Below are 21,886 nucleotides of genomic sequence, written 5' to 3' on the forward strand. Positions count from 1 at the left end.
ATCCACACCATAGATTTAAATTGCGTAAAGGTAAAGGGCCCCCTGACCATTAGGTCCAGTCATGACTGACTCTGGGGTTGCAGCGCTCATCTCACTTTATTGGCCGAGGGAGCAGGCGTACAGCTTCCAGGTCATGTGGCCAGCATGACTAAGCCGCTTCTGGTGAACCAGAGCAGCGCACGGAAACGCCGTTTACCTTCCAGCCAGAACGGTACCTATTTATCTACTTGCACTTTTGACGTGCTTTCGAACTGCTAGGTTGGCAGAAGCAGAGACCGAGCAACGGGAGCGCGCCGGGATTCGATCCACCGACCTTCTGATCAACAAGTCCTAGGCTCTGTGGTTTAACCCACAGCGCCACCTGCGTCCTGAAACCTGCATGGCTTCCTGCAAAAAAATACCAGGAATTATTAACAGTGCTGGGAAATGTGGCTCTGTGGAAGGCAAACTACACTTCCCATAATTCTTTGGAGGAAGTCATGTGCTTTAGATGACAATGTGAGCCACGCTGACAGTTTCTGCTGGCTACTTGTAGCAGCTCACCCGTTGGATAAAGCTTTCCTACAATTCAGTGTTTTGGAGTCTGATTTTACAGGGATGGAATATGCATGCGATTAAATGCGGTTGCCACTTCTGGCAGAGTTCCTATGACTCATAACTGCATGTTGGACTGAGAGTCCCCAATACAGTAATAGCTTTTGCATCAGGGTGTCACAGTGACAGGAGAAAAAATGCAGCCCACAGCTGCATGTACCTGCCTTCACTGTGGCACACCATCAAGGAGCATCCAAAGATGCCGACGGCTGCATCAGTTCAATACACACAGGAAGCGCTGCAATCCTGAAAAGAAAATTAAAGTTGCTGTGTTCTTGCCCCCCGGGAAAACCCTGCTTTAAAAAACAAAACCATGAACAGATGCATGCCGCCCTCTCTGCCAGCCGCTCGGTGAGTTGCCGCTCGGTGAGCGAAGAAGACCTTTTCACGAGCGCACTTTCAGCGTCGTATTTTGAATAAAAGGCCGGCAGCGAACGGCGTGCTCCCTTCGAGGGAGCCTCCCACCGCTAATCCTGCCGGTCGGTCCTTCCCGTCCAGTTACAGGCGCGCATGCGGGAAGCGTCCCCGACCCTAGGGCAGCGGGTGGAGCCGGCCGCCTCGACGTCACGGGGCAAGATGGCGGCGCCCTTGCGCGGCGCGGAGTAGCCGGTGCGCAACGCGCGTTCCTTCCCGCCGCCGCGCCGACCTGAAGGAGCTTCGGCGGGTCTTTCTGTCCGGCCTCGGGATGTTGCCGCTCAGGCGCGTCTGGCGCCGCCTCGCCGCTCCCCCGGACCCCAGGACGTGGCTACGGAGCGGGAGGGGCGAGGTGACCTCGGCGGCCGCCGGCCCCTCCAGCGCTTCCAGGTACGACGTAGTCGTGATCGGCGGTGGCCACGCCGGCACTGAAGCGGCTGCGGCGGCGGCGAGGGTGGGAGCCCGCACCCTGCTCGTCACGCACAAGGTGGACACCATAGGTAAGCAGGGAGCTGGTTGGATTGCTCAGTGGGAGCCGGCAGGTGTGGGTACACAGTTCGCCCGCCGAGGGATGCAGGTTGCCAAAGTTTCTGCCAGGGCAGGTAGCACAGTGGACCTCAGCAGGGTTCCTTCCCCTAACACAGGGGTCTGCAACCTTTAAGACAAAAAGAGCCACTTGGACCCGTTTCCAAAAAAACAACAACAACTGGGAGCCGCAAAAACATTGCAACATTTAAAACAAATATAACACTGTATATATTGTTTCTTGCCTTAATGCTGTATATACAGGATCGTGCAGTCAGCTGTCAATCTCAAGAAAAAAGGACAAATAGCTAATTAAAATATTTAATTTACAACCAGGTAACCAGGTTAATGGGACTTTTGCTCCTGAACCTCAGTGCTCAGTGTCTGCACATCAGGGCTGTAAGACGTCACCTTCATTTTCACACAGGCTTGCAAGCTGTCATCTGTGAGGCGTGATCGGTGTTTTTTTTTAATATAGTTCATGTTGGAGAAGACCTGCTCACATACATATGTGGAACCGAAGATCGACAGGACTCCAAATGCATACTTTTTCATGTTTATATAAGTGTTGGGGATGGCATTCCATGTTTCGAATACAAGTTTGTCCTGTTTGGGAAGGTTTTCAATATCACTCCATTTATGATTCTGAGCCAGAATGGCCTTCTGACGGGCAACATCCTCAAGAGTAGCAGTCAAGCATTTGAACTTGGACACCCATATATCTTTGTCGGCTATATCGGCCAGTTCCAGCTCAAGATCAGGTTGACTTACACCTGGAAATGCAGTCATATTCAATAGGGATGGATTGATCGCCAGGGGAGTGACAGGGAAGGATAATGTGTTTTTTTCCTCTCTGAACCCACAGAATCGTTTCCCAAACGAGCTTTGCATTGCGGTGATTGCAGACTTGAAATATTCCAAATTTATCGTATCATGACTTTGTTTGAACTCTCTCAAAGAGGGAAAGTGAGACAGTGTACCTCTCTGGAAATCTTTGACAAACACTGTCAACTTGCGCTCAAATGCCAAAACCTCCTCCAGCATGTGCAGGGCTGTGCCTCCTTTCCCCTGAAGGGTTGTATTTAGCGTGTTTAGATGGGCTGTCATGTCTACCATAAAATGTAATTTTTCCAGCCACTCTGGCTGTTCCAGCTCAGCAAAGGTAAGCTCTTTGCTGGCCAGGAAGGTTTTTACTTCTTCCAAACATGTGACAAAGCGTTTTAGCACCTCGCCTCTGGACAACCACCGGACCTTGTTGTGGAGCAGGAGGTCCGAATATGTGCTTTCCACCTCATCCAATAGCAAACGAAACTGGCGGTGGTTTAAACCCTTTGCCATTATCTTATTAACAATCTGAATGACCACATCCATCACTTTTGTGCATTCGGGGGGAAATGTTTGAGCACACAATGCCTCTTGGTGCAGGATGCAATGAAATGACAGCAGCGTTCTACCCAGTGCCTTCTGCAGTAGAGCCACAAAGCCCTTCTGTGCTCCTCTCATGCTCGGTGCCCCATCAGTAGCCACTGAGACCAGGTGGTTGGTGTTTATTTTTTTAGCACTTAAAAAGTCCAGGACAGCCTTACAGATATCCTCACCCCTTGTTTGGTCTTTTAGTGGTATCAGCTCAATCAGTTCTTCCTGTGGCCCAGAAGAGTTCACATATCGGCAGAACAGCGCTATTTGTTCAATATCACCTTTATCTTTGGACTCATCACAGGCGATGGAGTACGCCACAGCTGAATTAATGACTTGAATTTGCTGTTTGCTAATGTTTTCTGCCATTTTTAGGGTTCTGTCTTTAACAGTCTTCGCAGACAGAGGCATGTCTTTGATTTTCTGCACAATTTCATTCTTGTTTTTGAAGTCCATGTATAGATGTTCCGAAACCTTAAGGAATGCTTCTTTTATATACTCTCCATCTGTGACCGGCTTCCCATGCTTGACTATTTCCTGAGCGGCTACAAAACTAGCATATGTTGTGGAATTTGCAGACTTCACCCAATTCTTGAAATTATTTTTGCTCCTATCAACCTTCCTCATAAGTTCTGCAACGGCTTTTCGTCTCTCATCTCCATCTGGATATTTTTCTGCAAAGGCTGCGTGTTTATTCTGGAAATGTCTTGCAATATTTGACTTTTTGTTGTTTGCAAATTTCTCACCACATATTAAGCATACTGGTAAACCAGTCTTGTCAGTAGAGAATGCAAATGATTCTGTCCATGTATCATTAAACATTCTGTTTTCTTCAGAAATTTTTCTTTTCTTGCCTTTATCCATGGCTGGCCTACCGGGGGTCCAAAACAGGGACGTAATTAGAAATCAGAGGGCTCCATAGCAAAATTTGCTATGCCCGATGTCAGGGAACTGACATCAGAGTGAGAGGCGAAGGGGAGGCTCCCAGATTCTGCAGGCAAAGGACCCAGCACCAGGGGGAGAAGCAGCTTGGTAGAGGGGGGAGGAAATCAGCGCAACACCAGGGATAAAGGGGGGCAGATGGGGGAAGCGGAGAGAGAGCTCCGGGATTCTTCTCTGTACATCAGTGAGTAGAACCCTCCACTAGCCACGCCCTCCATGCGCAGAAGACTCCCGCGCAGTGAGAGAAGGAGGCGACTGGGAGTCAGACAGCTTCTATGCTGGAAGAGGTTTAAGAAATGCCCACAGACGGATTCTGCTAGCGACTGAGACAGCTACGCGGAGATGGGCTGTGCAGTCAGAACGGTTTTAAAAGGCAATTAAGCCTAGAGAGGCGGCAGTTTACGCACGAGTAACTCAGACCCATTACACATGCCCCAAAGTGTACCATAAATCATAATCAGTGCCTGATGTAAATAATAATTAATAATGAGGCATTCGTCATTATAAAAATACCTTTTTTGACACTTTTTATTATTTCTTTGTTTGACCCCTCAGAATTACTCCTCCTCATAGAAATAAACATTAAATTAACAAGTTACCTTTTTTTGAGTGTGTGTTCTTCACTCCCCTTCAAAACAGTGACCAGTGTATATGGCCCCTTTCAATGCAGCCTGCTTACAAAGGCGGGAAAGACCAGCAATAAGCTGTTGCATAACGTTCCCCAAGGAAAGCGTTAGCTATTCATAGAATCATAGAATCATAGAGTTGGAAGAGACCACAAGGGCCATCGAGTCCAACCCCCTGCCAAGCAGGAAACACCATCAGAGCACTCCTGAGATATGGTTGTCAAGCCTCTGCTTAAAGACCTCCAAAGAAGGAGACTCCACCACACTCCTTGGCAGCAATTCACCAAACTTTCACCAAACTTTCCCCTGCTTAAGTTTAAAAAGGGGCTTCAAGCAACTAAAAAGGGGCTTCAGGCAACTAACTCCACGTGGAATTCCACGCGACCGCGACTTGCTATGCCCAATAATCAATGCCACAAAATGCCACAGAAAATTAACCAGGGCCCCAGTAAACCATAAATCATAATCAGTGCCTGATGCAAATAATAATTAATAATGAGGGCCCAATGTCATCCTCGTCATTATAAAAATAATCCCTCTCTTCGCGCCGCCCAGCCTCCCAAGAAAAAACCCCCACCTCAAACAGTCACAAAGCACAAATTCCACGCGACCGCAACTTGCTATGCCCAATAATCAATGCCCCAAAATGCCATAGAAAATTAATCAGGGCCCCAGTGTACCATAAATCATAATCAGTGGCTGATGTAAATAATAATTAATAATGAGGCATTCGTCATTATAAAAATACCTTTTTATTATTCATTTGTTTGACCCCTCAGAATTACTCCTCCTCATAGAAATAAAATTAACAAGTTACCTTTTTTTGAGTGTGTGTTCTTCACTCCCCTTCAAAACAGTGACCAGTGTATACGGCCCCTTTCAATGCAGCCTGCTTTCCCCAAGGAAAGAACAATTCACCAAACTTCCCCCTGCTTAAGTTTAAAAAGGGGCTTCAGGCAACTAACTCCTCCGCCTCCTCCCCTCGCCTCCTCCCCTCGCCTCGCCTCCTCCCCTCGCCTCCACTCCTCGCCTCCTCCCCTCGCCTCCTCCCCTCGCCTCCACTCCTCGCCTCCTCCCCTCGCCTCCTCCCCTCGCCTCCACTCCTCGCCTCCTCCCCTCGCCTCCTCCCCTCCCCTCGCCTCCTCCCCTCCCCTCGCCTCCACTCCTCGCCTCCACTCCTCGCCTCCTCCCCTCGCCTCCTCCCCTCGCCTCCACTCCTCGCCTCCTCCCCTCGCCTCCACCCCTCGCCTCCTCCCCTCGCCTCCTCCCCTCGCCTCCTCCCCTCGCCTCCACTCCTCGCCTCCTCCCCTCGCCTCCTCCCCTCGCCTCCTCCCCTCGCTTCCGCCCCTCGCTTCCTCCCCTCGCCTCCTCCCCTCGCCTCCGCTCCTCGCCTCCTCCCCTCGCCTCCGCTCCTCGCCTCCTCCCATCGCCTCCTCCCCGGAGCCGCAGCAAAGGCTTTAAAGAGCCACATGCGGCTCTGGAGCCGCAGGTTGCCGACCCCCGCCCTAACACTTGGAAAGCATGATGGTGGAGCTCGCAGGAGATTCAACAGCAGCAGGGCAGGGCTAGCAAGTACGTCCTCATTATCTCTCCATAATAGGTTACTTACATGGGGAGGAAAACGCTAGAGCAACGGCAAATCTAGACAGCATCTTCAAAAGCAAAGACATCACCTTGCTGACAAAGGTCCATATAGTTAAAGCTATGGTTTTCCCAGTAGCGATGTATGGAAGTGAGAGCTGGACCATAAAGAAGGCTGATCGCCGAAGAATTGATGCTTTTGAATTATGGTGCTGGAGGAGACTCTTGAGAGTCCCATGGACTGCAATAAGATAAAACCTACCCATTCTGAAGGAAATCAGCCCTGAGTGCTCACTGGCAGGACAGATCCTGAAGCTGAGACTCCAATACTTTGGCCACCTCATGAGATGAGAAGACTCCCTGGAAAAGACCCTGATGTTGGGAAAGATGGAGGGCACAAGGAGAAGGAGACGACAGAGGACGAGATGGTTGGACAGTGTTCTCGAAGCTACCAGCATGAGTTTGACCAAACTGTGGGAGGCAGTGGAATACAGAAGTGCCTGGCGTGCTCTGGTCCATGGGGTCACGAAGAGTCGGACACGACTAAATGACTAAACAACAACAAAGGGTTTGTTTATCAGGAGACATGAACTTTTCCCAACACCTGACATGGCAACATCACCTTTAATCCATTTGCTAAATGTTTATTTTATGAATGGAGCTACCAGAAAAACATAACAGCAGCAGTGTTGTTGGTTGATAAGATAATCATAAATGACAGTATACTTATTTCATTTTTTGCAAAATGAAGTTGCCTCCCGTTTTTGGACATCCATATGTGATTAGATCTGTAGAACAGATTAATAAAAACAAATGCATTTTTAAAACAAATACAAAACCCTGACATTTTGGTGTATATTGCATCTAGGATTGCTAGAGTTAGAGAATTAGAAATAAGCAGAAGTAAGGCATCTTGGTTTTCTCTTACAATTTTGGGCATGGGTCGGCAAACTAAGGCACGGGGGCCGGATCTGGCCCAATTGCCTTCTGGATCCGCCCTGCGGATGGTCTGGGAATCGCCATGTGGATCAGCGTGGGATCCTGATCGTTCGGGTTGCGCCATTTCCCCCCTCCACACACACACCGTGGCACCGCCTCCCCCCTCCCTCCTCCTGGCTTCTCCCCACCCTGCCTAGAGGAGGAAGGGGGCCGGGCTTTGTTGAGCTGTGGTTGGCTGAGCGCCATTTTAAGCAGTCTCTCTCTGGAGACAGCCCTTTCGTGCTGCTCATCGTTCCGCAGCCACCGCCAGCCCCTGCCGCTCGCAGGGCACAGGTAAGCAGTCACTGGGGCTCATCCAGTGCTGTGGAGAAGGGAGGGGAGAGTCGTGGGGGGTAGATCCTCCCCCCAAAAAATATAGTCCAGCCCCCCACAAGGTCTGAGGGACAGTGGACTGACCCCCTGCGGAAAAGGTTTGCTGACCCCTGATTTTGGGTCTAGAGGAGTACAGTACTGCCATGAATTCTACTCATATTGATCCAGAGCAGATTCCAATGTATAGTTAGTAGAGTAAAAACTTAAACATATTGCAGGATTTCCCAAAAATAGACCAGAGGCAATTAATATTTTATCTAGCAGAGCTTTACTGCTACTGAAGGCAAATGAGCATAATGGTTACAAATCCAATACATTCAGAAATGGCACTGTCCTTAGAAAATCCAGTTGCGACACTTAATTTAACCGCCAATAATTTCTAATAAGACTAAAACCTTAACACTAAGCATACTATAAAGTCATACCTCAGGTTGAAGTAGTTTCGGGTTGAGCATTTTCAGGTTGTGCTCTACGGTGACCCGGAAGTAACGGAGTGCATTACTTCCGGGTTTCGCCGCATGCACAGACACTCAAAATGACGTCATGCGCATGCACGGAAGTCCCGAGACGCAGGTTGTGTTCACTTCGGGATGCGAACGGGGCTCCAGAATGGATCCCATTCGCATCCAGAGGTACCACTGTATACAGAACACCACACCAGAAGGAAAGAGAGATAGAAAGTGAAACTTAGGCTCCTTCTGGCCTATTGTTATAGTCAGCATGACCTTGAGTGAAAGAAGAACCTTCTGCCTCTTGCTAGGCAGAATAGAAACTTGCATGTCAGCTAGAAACTTCCAGCTTGCATCAGCTTGTATTACACAGAGAAGCTTCCAGAAACCTCATGGGTCAATTAGAATGGGAAAGATCTTTAGACATCAAATCAGTATTTTCTTCACCCTGACAAGTAGCTTGCCATTCATGTCAATTTGGAGCATAGGAAATGGGGTCGGGCTAAAAGCTGTTGTTTGCTTGTAGTTAGATGCCTTTCATTTGTTATGCTGTCCAGGTCAAATGTCATGTAACCCTTCCTTTGGTGGAATTGGAAAAGGACATCTGGTCAGGGAAGTGGACGCACTGGACGGGCTCTGCGCACGAATCTGCGATCAGTCGGGAGTGCATTACAAAGTGCTAAATAAATGCAAGGGACCGGCCGTCTGGGGTCTCCGAGCCCAGATTGACAGAGAGCTCTATAAAGAGCACATGCAGGTGAGAATGTGGATAGGAAGAGAGGAGAGGAAGGCTTCTGAGGCAACCCTATGCATGCTTACCTATGGAACTCAGTGGGGTTTATTCAAGTATACATGTTTATGAGTGCACTGTCAGTTTGATGAAGGTAAACATGTGAATGGGTGTGTGTGTGTCAGATATAATAAAATGTACACTTCATTTACCATTAATATTGGGGAAATGACCAAAATGTTTCCTAATCAGAGCATGGAATCTTGATTGACATTTGGTGGTGGTAGTGAGGGCGTTATCCAGTAATTTGGTTTGTTTTTAAAATGCACAAGTTACCTCTCACTCAACAAATTCCCAAAATGATTTACAAAACATTTAAATCCGAAAGTCTGATTGGAAAAGGCAACTTATTTCTGTCATGCTTAAATAACCTGGAATGTAAACTTAACTGGGCGGGGGGAATGGCTCCTTATTCCAACAAACAAGTGTCATTGGATATACAGCAATGGAGACTCAAACGTAATATTGGGAAATTTAGAAGAAAATCCCTGCAAAACATCATCTACAATTGCATTTTACACCAGAGTTGTATTTAAAAAAACATGACTGTGAAATTATGGAGTGGATTCAGAAAAACATTGACAGAAGGTGAATTTCCTGCCCCACCTTCTTCCAGAAACTGCACCAACCCCCCTGGAGTGGGGCGAATGATTTGGGTGGGAAAGGCAGGTACAGATTCCCAGCAGGTACCTCCAAATAAGGGTCTCCTGACTCTTAGGAAAGGCTTTTCAGAGGGCTACTGTGGGAGGAGAGGAAAGGGAGAAAGCTTCCTTCTGCCTTCCCCTTTCTGCTGGCTTTTCTCTACAACCAAGCCAATGTCTCTTTTTAAAATGTAAAACACCGTGTTAATTCAGCATTCTCTGAATAAGACATTCTGTACTCACATAACAAGCACTTGGGTGGGACAACTTTGAAAAGTGCTGTATGAGAACATAAATGCTTGTGCAGTTTCAGTTCTTCTCTTTTTGGTAAAATCTTGTGAGGGAGGAAAAGGAGGTGCCCAGATCAGACTTCCATCCTTGATTTGGCAATGGTGGACTATATATGGCTTTTAGCCTTTTTATTAGCCTGTGTTATTAGATATAATTCTCAAGCTGGCTGTGGCTATTTAATGCATTTATTGTTTTCAAAAACTTAAACTTAATAATGCTAAAAACTAATTTAATAAACCAAAATATTTACTGCAACTATGGAAGACATTGGCTATGCCTTCTTTTACTTCAGGCAGGAAAGGGCCTCACTCTTGAATAGGGTTGGTCTGTCAAAGCTGTGGGTCTGGTGTCTTTATTTGACCCACAACCCTATTTTCCCTCCAAACAGTTCCCACTTGCCCCACAGCTGATATCATAGGTGGGGCAGGGAATGACAGAGCTGCGAAGGAGCAATCGGAAACCTTTAAGTGCACTCCCAGCTGTTCCTTAGCAAGCGAGGCTTGCAGTAAACTGGGGGAACCTAGGAACTCAGTAGCGCAGCCATGTTACTGGAGGTTCTCTCCTTTTCTTATGAATCCTTAAAAGATCATGTGTGCGTGTAAATTCCTTTAACAGGGTTTTTTTCCCCTAGTAGAAAGAAATTCTCCAAACCCCACTTCTGACAGTTTGTGAAGCTTCTGTGGAAGATCTTCTACTGACAGACCCAGAATCGGATCATCCAGGCAAATGTTGCGTCAGTGGAGTCGTGTTGGGTCAGTATTCCGGCAAGCTGCATCCTGAAGCAGCAGTCTTCATCCATTTGTGTAGGGTCTGCTTTCCATGACAGCAGCTTGCAAAAACTACTTCCAGGGAAAAGGAGGAGGGAGACCTCACCTCTGCAGAGAACTCAAGTGGCACAAGAACCCAGTAGTTCTTTCTAGATGCTGCCTTGAAAAGCAGATCGGTTGGGAAATTAGCTAAGTTATTTACCTCATATTTTAAGCCCATGCAATGTGAGCCAGGGAATCTAACCCATCATTATTTCCAAAGAGTTGATTTATAACTGATCTTAATCTAGTCCTTAATGAACTAATAGCCACATTTGCAACTGTCACTTGCAATGCATATTGAATGGCCATTTTTGAACTTGTAAAAACATCAGGGCTTGGTGTTAAAAGCTGGCTGGATACTTAGGGTGTTTGATTGTATGAAACTACCCTGACACAAAAAATAGGATTTCCTAGTTCTAGTTACAGTAAATAAAGAACCGTGTAGGTCTGCCGTAGTTGAAACAAAATAAAAAAATCCTTCCAGTAGCACCTTAGAGACCAACTAAGTTTGTTATTGGTATGAGTTTTCGTGTGCATGTATCTAAAGAAGTGGTCTCTAAGGTGCTACTGGAAGGATTTCCTAGGTTACAGACAGGCAGACGGGCTACTGGGAATCCTGTAACGAAAACCTCTGACTCAGTAGGTTATCTAGCCTTTTCTAGGTCACTGTCATTCCACTGCAGAAAGTTATGCTGTTCTGGACTATGTAGTTTAGTTAGTATGAGGCACTTAGATGTTTACAATTCAGAAAACAACAGATAGAATAAGTAGGATGATCACGAGAGACTTGATTTTATACAGAGTGTAAGCACATATCTCTCTCATTCTCTGTAATAACATGTGTGAAATTGAAGGATAAGCAGCTGTCTAAGTGGCAGCAACATAAACTTAGGGTTTTATGTAATATCAAACTGCAAAAAATAAATAAATGTTTTCTGTCGTTGAATAAGACTGTGCTGAACTTAAAACTTCCTTGTGTCCTGGTGGAAAAAGATACTCTTTCCAAAATAGATTTTATCTTAAACAAATGCATGTTTCCATCGGGAGGAGTATAGAAAGAGGATGACGTCCTTCAGTTTGTTTAACCAAAGGAGCTTTAACAACTTTTCTATGCTCCTCCCGATGGAAATATGCAGAAGGGGACATATATACCCCTGCTTTAAGTCGTTTACAAACTGTCTTCTCTTGTATATTATTTACTACAAAGCTTGATGACTAAGCTCTTTAGCGATGAAACGTCAGATTACCAGAACGACGTCCAAGCACTGAACCACTAGTATATCACAAGTGGACTGTTTATTACTGCGTTTGCAATTGTTCAAGATAATATCTGTTTTGGAAAGAGAAGAAATGAGCACTGAACTACTGATGCATTACAAGTGAGCTCTTTTATTTACTGAATTTACTATTGTTTAAGATAAAACTTCTTTGGGAAAAAAGCTACTTCTAATTAGGGCAGCAGCAGGTATTCTAAACTCCGCTCTGTTTCACTCCATGTTTTCCCCTCAGAAGACGGAAGGAGAGTGCATGCTGGGAGTGTTGTTCTAACCACGGGAACATTTCTGAGGGGCATGATCCTAATTGGACTGGAAATGTATCCTGCCGGGCGGATGGGAGACCAGCCCTCCGTCGGCCTTGCTCAGACTCTGGAGAAACTTGGATTTACCATAGGAAGATTAAAGACTGGAACTCCACCCCGACTGGTGAAAGACTCCATTGACTTCAGTGTCCTCGAGAGGCATCCTGCCGATAGCTCTCCTGTGCCGTTCAGCTTCCTTAGTGAATCTGTGTGGATTAAGGTGCGAAGGAGTCCTGAGGAAGTAATCAGCTGTTGAAGTTTATGAGGGGGAGTATCTGTTTCTCTTCCTTAAAGTGACATGTATTACTCTGGCAGCGCTGTGGTTTTCAGCATGCAGGAGGATTTCTTTGAAATGGCTGTGTCAGAAATTATCCCCGGTTACACAGATGGGGGTGCGCTCCTAAATCATCGACATATTTGTCTATTCCTGTTAAAAGCTGCTGAGAGTAATGCAAGGAGTTGATGGAAATCCTCCCCTAAATACTGGCACAGTCCAGTGACGATGTATACCGTCAAAATAGACAAGTTTTATTCCTGAAATATCAGCCCTCATACATACATAGAAGAACTGAGGGTAATTTTTAACCATCACACACACTGCTTCACCAGCAATCTTTGTCCCTGAAATATCTGCCCTGTCATTTTTGCAGGTCACTATTTTCTTCTTCAGTGGACATCTTATATTGGTCAAAAAGTTTCAAAATAATTTTTAGGTTTATAAATCTCAAAGCAGTTTGCAATATGCAGAAAACCATCAGAAACAGTTAGCACATCCTCACGGACTTACAGTTTGAGCTGCTACAGCCAAAAAAAGAACAAGTGACAGCAGTTAGGAAATTATTCAGGAAATTACAGTGGTACCTCGGGTTAAGAACTTAATTCATTCTGGGGGTCCGTTCTTAACCTGAAACTGTTCTTCACCTGAGGTACCACTTTAGCTAATGGGGCCGCCGCACAATTTCTGTTCTCATCCTGAAGCAAAGTTCTTAACCTGAGGTACTATTTCTGGGTTAGCAGAGTCTGTAACCTGAAGCGTCTGTAACCCGCGGTACCACTGTATTACTGAAATACAGTGTGAACCATTTTAGAATCATCACTGCCCTTTTAAAGGAGTCCATTCATAAATTGAGAGCAGTGGTACTGCTTACTTGAGGGCTCAAAGGTCCAAAGGATAAGTCGCTATCTAATAGGATAGCTCTAGGTTGGTGTGGAGATCTCGGTCACTGGACTTCACAAAAGGCTTTCTGTGTGACCTTTGATAAATCATTAAGCCTTCTGATCTCAAGCTTGCTTGCTTAGAAGTAAAATTGCTTTGATTTCTTCCCAGGAGATACATTCGAGATTGGGGCCTACCCGTGCTTCCATTTCTCTAATAGTATTATGGAGAAATTAGGGGCCATATTCAACTAATTCGTTGCACTAGCAGAAGCCAGCACAAGGATACCTGCTAGTACAACAAGATTCCCCTCCCCACTCCTCTTCCCACTATACCCTCACCAAATCTGCTCCAGAGAGTCAGAAGAATCCCAAAAACAGCATGGAGGGCAGGAAATGGTTCCATCACCACAGGAATATCTGCTTGCCTAATGGAATGATCTTCTTAGTGCTTCGTTGAGTGTAACCCAATGATTGGTATAGTTTTCTGGGAAAGGTTAAGGCTGCAGTGCTTGGGTATGCTCAGGTGGTATGATGATAATGGCTGACTGCGGGCTGAAGTGATCTCTCTCAAGATGTCTGTGAAAACAGTTCGGCATGCTTCAAAGCTACCCTGATTTGCTCACTGAATGCAAGTGGTTCTGTTTCAGCCAGAAGATCAGCTGTCATGTTACCTGACACACACAAACCCCAAAGTGGAGAAAATCATCCATGAGAACCTTCACCTGAACAACCACGTCAGAGAGACAACAAGAGGACCCCGGTAAATCCCTGTTTATATTATTTTATGTACAGTACTGTCGGTGTACATAGCGTGAAAAGAAAGAAGGGGGGAAAGTCTGAACCCTGATGGGAAGAAAAGGGATGGGGATGATAGCTGCAAGACCGATAGGGCAAGAATATTGCAAATGCAGTTGCACATGTTTAGGCTTAGAGTTTGTTTAATTCAGGGGTGGGAAACATTTTTCCTTCCAGATGTTGCTCAACTACATGTAGTTCAGCAACATCTGGAAGGCCAAAGGTTCCCCACACCTGCTTTTGTGGGTGAGGAGTACAGCAATAAGGAAACCTATCCAGTCTCTTGAAATTTCATGTTTGGGCTCTTCTCCGTGTCAGCATCCTAGCATGGCCTGCTGTTGCTCCTGTTTCTAGGTACTGTCCCTCACTAGAGTCGAAAGTTCTGCGTTTTCCAAATCGCGCACATCAGGTCTGGCTTGAGCCTGAGGGTCTGGATTCCAACGTCATCTACCCGCAGGGAATATCTCTGACGTTGCCATCTGAGATCCAGGAGGAGCTCATCACCCATATTAAGGGCTTGGAAAAAGCAAAAATGGTACAGCCAGGTGAGAGGTGGGAAGGAAGTCCAGTTGGATGGAGCTATATAGGCAGCATATCATGTGGGAGTGTGTGCGGATGCCGAGGTTTGTCTGCCTCATGTCAAGTGGGATGTTATTTGATTGCCCACCAGCACATGGCTGTGCATGTCTTCTGATCACCAGACATGTTTTTGTAAGCCCTTATCTTACAGAAGGGTTTGAAACAATGCATCATGCATCCTTTCCCCCTGCTACCTGTAACCACGTTGCTCTGTTGTAGGGTGTGGATGCTGGAATCAATAAACCTTTTATCACCTATATCTGTCCTAACAGGCTATGGAGTGCAATATGATTTTCTAGACCCACGTCAGCTGACCGCCTCCCTTGAGTCTCGCCTCGTCCAGCGGCTCTTCTTTGCAGGGCAGATAAATGGCACCACAGGCTACGAAGAGGCTGCAGCTCAGGTGAGGAGAACCTGCAGGGAAGTGGGTCGTGGCTGTGAAATGCTTTCTGCAGTATCAAACGTGATGATATAACTAGCAGCTTGCAGTCACAGGTCTTTTGACTCTGCCTTCTTCCAACTCAGACGTTCTGGACTACAACTCACATCAGCTTCAGCCTGCATGACCCTACAGGAAGGAGCTGGTGGGAATTCTGATCCAAAACATTGGAAGGCACCAGGTTGGGGGATGCCGATTTCAAGAACATTTGTTCAGAACATGTGTCTGTACACATGTCTGAAACTTACTTTTTTATGTCCAGGGAATGAGCCCTTGTCATAATTGGCTTCTGCCGATTGTATTCTGCTAAGACACCTTTTAGCATGCCATTGGATAACTGGGATACATGGTGGGAAAGTCACATGTGGTATCTACGGCTTAAGCAGTCTCCTTATCGTAGACACAGAGCTACTGAACAGATCAAGCAGACCAAGCTTCTGGTGTCTAGTATATATAGTGGTTTCCTCTGTGATCTATAATCTCTTTGCTCTCTGGCAGGGTGTGGTTGCTGGAATCAATGCCAGTCTGCGGGTCACTGGGAAACCTCCATTTATTGTCAGCCGCACAGAGGGGTACATTGGGGTTCTGATTGACGATCTCACTACTCTGGGCACCAGTGAGCCGTACCGCATGTTCACCAGCCGAGTGGAGTTTCGGATGTCTCTGAGGCCAGATAACGCTGACAGCAGACTCACCTTCCGAGGTAGTCAATTCCTCCAGAGGCAAATTTTTTTTAACACGCGTGCACACAATTTTCCTAATTCCTGAGCACTTTTTTGGTCTCTTTAAGGCTATCATGAAGCTGGCTGTGTGTCTCAAAAGCGGTATGAGCAAGCATCTCAGATGAAAGCAGTGTTAGATGAAGGACTTGAAATGCTGAAATCTATTCAGTTCAGCAATGCAAAGTGGGCCCAACTCATACCAGAGATTACAATAAGTGCTGGTCGTAGCTCTCCTTGCAGGTATGAGTCTCTCTCTTATCCCCCCCACTGCCATGGTCTTGTTTTAGAGAAGCACAGATTCATACAGAAACTTCATATACCTCACATTTACCCACTCTCTCTATCTTTTTTAATTGTCTCTATTCATAGAGTGTTTCTTGTGATGGTGTTTGTGTGGGGGAGAATGTACAAAGCTGTCAAGAGTGTTCCTGTGGAAAGGTGAAGCAATTTCATTGCTTTCTTTTGTCTTGCCTCACCGGTGACTCGGTGAAATTTGTGGGATTTTATAATGAGAAAGGCTGGACTGGATGAATCCCAAGCCGGAATTAAGATCGCTGGAAGAAATATGAACAACCTCAGATATGCAGATGACATAACCTTGATTGCAGAAAATGAGGAGGAATTAAAGAACCTCTTAATGAGGGTGAAAGAGGAGAGTGCAAAATATAGTCTGAAGCTCAACATCAAAAAAACTAAGATCATGGCCATTGGTCCCATCACTTCCTGGCAAATAGAAGGGGAAGAAATGGAGGCAGTGAGAGATTTTACTTCCTTGGGCTCCATGATCACTGCAGATGGTGACAGCAGTCACGAAATGAAAAGACGCCTGCTTCTTGGGAGAAAAGCAATGACAAACATAGACAGCATCTTCAAAAGCAGAGACATCACCTTGCTGACAAATGTCCATATAGTTAAAGCTATGGTTTTCCCAGTAGCAATGTATGGAAGTGAGAGCTGGACCATAAAGAAGGCTGATCGCCAAAGAATTGGTGCTTTTGAATTATGGTGCTGGAGGAGACTCTTGAGAGTCCCATGGACTGCAATAAGATAAAACTTATCCATTCTGAAGGAAATCAACCCTGAGTGCTCACTGGAAGGACAGGTCGTGAAGCTGAGGCTCCAATACTTTGGCCACCTCATGAGAAGAGAAGACTCCCTGGAAAAGACCCTGATGTTGGGAAAGATGGAGGGCTCAAGGAGAAGGGGACGACAGAGGATGAGATGGTTGACAGTGTTCTCAAAGCGACAAACATGGGCCTGACCAAACTGCGAGAGGCAGTGGAAGACAGGAGTGCCTGGCATGCTCTGGTCCATGGGGTCACGAAGAGTCAGACACGATTAAACAACAACAACATCATCATAATGGCCTATAGAAACAAACTCCTAGAGCTAGGGCGTATTTTCAGTTTCAAATCCTAATGTAAAACTGTTAACCTAGTACCCCACCACTATTACCACAGAAAATCAAGGGGGAATTCAAAATTTATTGCTGTGGAAAGAAGGAAAGCAGTCCGAGAAAATCTGAGGCTTTTATCTTTGAACTAAGTAACACTCTTAACAATATCATAATTGGTACCTCACATAAGCAGAGTTCAGGTTTCACAGCATGATTTGTGATAGGGAGCAAGGCTCTGGCTAAAATGGCCTGGGATTTGTTGCCCACATAAAACAAACACACTGGCAAACCTGTGGACCCAGAAAAGTTTGTTTTAGCAGCTTCAGAAAGCAATATTGCACGAATAAATAGGTATATGACTGCAGTCTTTCTTAAGCCCTGAACCAGCTTCCTTAAGCCTAATTTTGTTGCAGTTGCAAAGCATTGTGCCTTAAAAAAAACAGAAGAAATTCTAGGTGCCCTTGAGCTAAAATGCTGTGTTTCTTCCATTACATAATCTACCTTATCACTTATTTCAATGTATTATACAGTGTCATTTTTTTTAATGCTGTCCCCATGTTATTGTGTATAGTTTCTTTCCAAGTTCTTATCTGTGATCTTCATTGTTGGCTTGTAAGCTCCTTGAGTTGAATCAGCCATTTTTGTGTGTGTGCATTAAATGATCCCTAATACAATGTGGTTAAGGCTTCCTGGATAGTGATACCATATTTTGGGCAAGCCTGAGGTCTTGTAAACTTCCTTGAAATTCCATGGGAATGGGTACTAGCTTAGACTTGTTTTAGATCCCACCTTTCTATGACGAGAGCACTCAACGCATCTTGCACATAATTTCACAGGAATTGTTTTTGCTTTGTTTTGGTTTTTTGCTTAGTGCCCTGGGCATCCTTCAGTACCAGGGAGCCAATATGGAGATTTTGTCACGAGCTGTCCCAGGGCCTCTGAAAAAGTTTGCTGAATGGAGACAACTGGCAGAAAGGCTGAAAATAGAAGGTATGGAAGACTAGCAGGCCCTTAATAAAACTCCCATTAGTACCAGCCAGCATGGACAGTGATGGGAGTTGTAGTCCAGAAACATCTGGAGGGCCCCATTCCTGTCCTAACTTGACACATCTGTGCCCAGTAGATCTTGCTTCTTTGGGAATTATCTCAGAACATAAATTCCCTCGAGTCCAAGAACACAATTAGGCTTTATGTTCTTATTCAGAAAGCTTGTGGCCCTGTTTTCCTTCTATCACATGGTGCAGGAGTAAATCTGATATAATCTGCTCTGCTTAGGTTGCAAACCTAAGCATATTTACTAGGGAGTAAGTCCCGTTCAAAGGGACGCAGGTGGCGCTGTGGGTTAAAGCCTCAGCGCCTAGGACTTGCCGATCGAAAGGTCGGCGGTTCGAATCCCTGCGGCGGGGTGCGCTCCCACTGCTCGGTCCCAGCGCCTGCCAACCTAGCAGTTCGAAAGCACCTCCGGGTGCAAGTAGATAAATAGGGACCGCTTACCAGCGGGAAGGTAAACGGCGTTTCCGTGTGCGGCTCTGGCTCTGGCCAGAGCAGCGATGTCACGCTGGCCATGTGACCCGGAAGTGTCTCCGGACAGCGCTGGCCCCTGGCCTCTTAAGTGAGATGGGCGCACAACCCTAGAGTCTGTCAAGACTGGCCTGTACGGGCAGGGGTACCTTTACCTTTAAGTCCCGTTCAACACAGTGGAACCAGCATTCGAATTTGCCAGGTGCATTTTGCTCATGGCTATCGGCCACTTGTGACCAAGTGAATATGCCCGGGTGCCAGGATAGCACCTGATGTCTCTACCATCTGGAGGTGCATGCCTGGGGACCCTTGGATCTTGACTTTTTTCACACACTAGGAACACATCCTGTACAATTCTATCCGTTATATTTTATCAGAATGAATTTCAGGAACCAAAATATATTGTTCTGTTCATTCTCTTTGTTTTTCTCACAAGCTGTTTATGAACGGCATGTGTCCGTTCAGAGGTTGGAAATAGAGGAAGTGCGTCAGGATGAGGCTCTTCAGCTGCCAGAAGATCTGGATTACTTTGCCATCGATGCATCACTATCACAGGAAGTGCGAGAGAAGCTGGACTCCCACCGTCCCCAGACGGTAAGGTGCTAGTAGTGTAAGTTTGCTGGATGCAGTAGGGATACTGTGGCTTTCCAGATGTTGCCAGACTCCCAACTCCTACCAGCACTAGCCATTGTGGCCCGGAATTGTAGTCAAGCAACCCAGCATGAATATGTAGAGGGGGTTAGTTATTAAAATGTACCTTGAAAGCATTGTAGTCATTTCCAAAGGCAGAAAACTGAGTAAGCAGGGGCTTCGCTAGGTTAACAGCTCTGCCTTTAGAGTGAATCTTCCAAATATGTTTGCTATTAGAGACCACATGGAAAGTGCCAAGAGAATTCGTTCTAAGTTGAGAAATAAAATGGGGGGGGGGGGGGAGAGAGCATTTCACAGGATTTCACCACTGTGTTCCTGGCCTTATTAAAAATTTGGAAATTAAAAGCATCAAGGGAGTTTTAGAAAAAACACTTTAATTTGGTGGGGCTTTTTATTCTTTATTTTTAAAGCCCATTTCTGTGCAAATATATAGATTATGTATAATAATTTATAATTATAAATATTATGTATAATTAGCATAGACATGCTGATAATATGGTAAAGTTTGTCTGCCATTTTGATTTCACCTGTTTTGTTATCAGAATGCTTCAGACTAGCTTATGTGTCTTTTTCCAGTTTGAACATGTAAGGCAGTCTCCGCCCTCCCCCAAAAGTCATAAAATGTATTCCTTTGTGCACACCAACAAAAAATGGCTACCATTGTATGCATAGGAGGGGGTGTGGCATAATGGGTAAGACACATTCTTGAGTCAAATGTGGCCAGAACTTCTACAAACCTTTCTGCACCAACACTATGGGGATAGTAATACTGACAGGCTTTGTAATCATTTAAGTAATTTAAGCAGTCAAATAAATGCAAAATGATGTTCTTTTAGACATGTGCACAAATGCTGAACCATAGCTGTGAGCTGTATGTTGTTATAATGCTGATGACAATGGAATATAATCTATCAAGAGCTCCCACTGCCATTAAAAAACAAACTAGCAGTGCTCATTTTTAATGGTGGCTAGAAAGTTAACACCCCCGCATCCAGAACGGGAAGGGTATAAGAGAGGGAGTTATGTTGCACAAATGGAAATAATTACATTGGCAGTAGGACTTAAGGGTTTGCTCATTGACATGACTCTGTTTATAGAATGATCAACAGTGTGTGTATTTTAGTCACTTCAATGAAACACACATGAAGGGGAGGCGGGGAGACTGTGGCATTACAATTCTTACAGTAGGCAATCTCACCTTCCTGTTGTTTCTAGATTGGCGCTGTCAGCCGCATTCCTGGAGTTACACCTGCTGCTGTTCTAAATCTACTGAGGTTTGTGAAGAACCATCACAAAAGAGCAGAGCAAACAAGTGAGAGATGTAGGATTGCTACCCCCATCCCTGATGTCAACCTGCTGGGACAAAGAAAGCTCCAAGCTACTGATATGTGAACAGTGCTTACTGAGCAAAACCCATTGAACTGTTTGTGTTCCTGCAGCCTGTGGTTATCCGGTCATTCACATACCATGTATGTAATTGCTATCCAATAAATAGACAAGAGCTACCAGAGTGATGTTATCTTACACACAAAGGATGGTGATTCAGTGAATAATGAGTTAGTCCAAAAAGCTGAAAAACTTCCAGAACACCGCAAAGGCACCACTAGCCAGAAAAAGTGGCAAATGTCAGATCAGGTGTTGAAGGAAACTTTTAACAAAAGGCTAGAGAAATCTGTTTCCTGCTTGCTATTTGAGTCACTTCCTTTTCTACTGCCTTTGCTGCCACCTATCTTAGCGCATAAATATTCCTCTTAAGCAAGGGAAATGTGTTAACAGACTTCCTTTACAGTAGTTGAAACACTGGCAGGTAGTTTTTTATTTAAGCTTATGCCCAAACCCAAATTTGTTTTCAGACATAAAATGTTTGTAGATTAGAATCGGGACCTTGTTCTCAATAAGGCTCTGTAGGTGTTGCTATGGTGGGAATATAGAGGCTTTACCTGCTGTTTATGGAGTGGAAAAACACACTTACACCCAGAATAGTTGGAGTACTGAACTGAGGTCTATGGTTTATAAATCTAGTCTATATAGCTGGGATTTCTAGGTCAACCCAACTAGAGGCTTGCACTCTCAAATAATATTTAGGCAGTGCACAGTACAAGTAGAGGGGTTTGATGCTTGGGAGTCTACAAGTTCAAAAGGCACTAGGTCCCCAACAAGGTCGAGGGCTGTTTACCCAGCCTTGGGAAGGTGGTGAGGGCTCTGTCTTATGAAAGACAGCTACTAGAAATTAGTAGACCACATTGGGACACAGGTGGCACTGTGGGTTAAACTACAGAGCCTAGGGCTTGCCGGTCAGCAGGTCGGTACCAGCTGCTGCCAACCTTGCAGTTCGAAAGCACACCAAAAAAGGGCAAGTAGATAAATAGGTAGGAAGGTAAACGGTGTTTCCGTGCGCTGCTCTGGTTCGCCAGAAGTGGCTTGGTCATGCTGGCCACATGACCCGGAAGCTGTACGCCGGCTCCCTCAGCCAGTAAAGCGAGATGAGTCGTCCACAACTGGACCTAATTGTCAGGGGTCCCTTTACCTTAGACCATGTTAACTACGCTATATACTTCAATACAACTAACACAAACACGTCTGTACTACACAGAAAAACTATCCTACCTAGAAAAAAGAGCCGTAGAGGTAAAGTAATTCTAGACTCAAATTTATTG

At 45.6% G+C, this 21,886-nt stretch overlaps 2 protein-coding genes across 2 annotated transcripts; one reads left to right on the forward strand and one right to left on the reverse strand.

Moving 5' to 3' along the window:
- The first annotated feature begins 1,150 nt into the window (after nt 1-1,150).
- Nucleotides 1,151-20,734, forward strand: MTO1 (mitochondrial tRNA translation optimization 1). The gene is made up of 12 exons (XM_083730290.1): nt 1,151-1,508; nt 8,416-8,615; nt 10,215-10,332; nt 11,899-12,188; nt 13,774-13,886; nt 14,276-14,466; nt 14,773-14,903; nt 15,438-15,642; nt 15,730-15,901; nt 17,929-18,047; nt 19,015-19,172; nt 20,445-20,734. The coding sequence occupies exons 1-12, from the start codon at nt 1,280-1,282 to the stop codon at nt 20,619-20,621; spliced, it is 2,103 nt and encodes a 700-aa protein (XP_083586416.1). The 5' UTR covers nt 1,151-1,279; the 3' UTR covers nt 20,622-20,734.
- LOC310840410 (general transcription factor II-I repeat domain-containing protein 2-like) lies at nt 1,648-4,571 on the reverse strand. The gene is made up of 2 exons (XM_083730336.1): nt 4,491-4,571; nt 1,648-3,820 (listed from the first exon to the last, which is right to left on the reverse strand). The coding sequence occupies exon 2, from the start codon at nt 3,811-3,813 to the stop codon at nt 1,879-1,881; it is 1,935 nt and encodes a 644-aa protein (XP_083586462.1). The 5' UTR covers nt 3,814-3,820; nt 4,491-4,571; the 3' UTR covers nt 1,648-1,878.
- Nucleotides 20,735-21,886: the final 1,152 nt, after the last annotated feature.

This window comes from Podarcis gaigeae (genome assembly GCF_964106915.1).
Source record: "Podarcis gaigeae genome assembly, chromosome: 3".
NCBI lineage: Eukaryota > Metazoa > Chordata > Lepidosauria > Squamata > Lacertidae > Podarcis > Podarcis gaigeae.

Bases quoted from the DNA above. Each gene is read 5' to 3' on its own strand.
- MTO1 (XM_083730290.1), top strand. From the start codon at position 1,280: ATGTTGCCGCTCAGGCGCGTCTGGCGCCGCCTCGCCGCTCCCCCGGAC. The intron at 1,509-8,415 runs GTAAGCAGGGAG...TATGCTGTCCAG, and splicing joins GCACAAGGTGGACACCATAG to GTCAAATGTCATGTAACCCT. The intron at 19,173-20,444 runs GTAAGGTGCTAG...TGTTGTTTCTAG, and splicing joins ACTCCCACCGTCCCCAGACG to ATTGGCGCTGTCAGCCGCAT.
- LOC310840410 (XM_083730336.1), bottom strand. From the start codon at position 3,813: ATGGATAAAGGCAAGAAAAGAAAAATTTCTGAAGAAAACAGAATGTTT.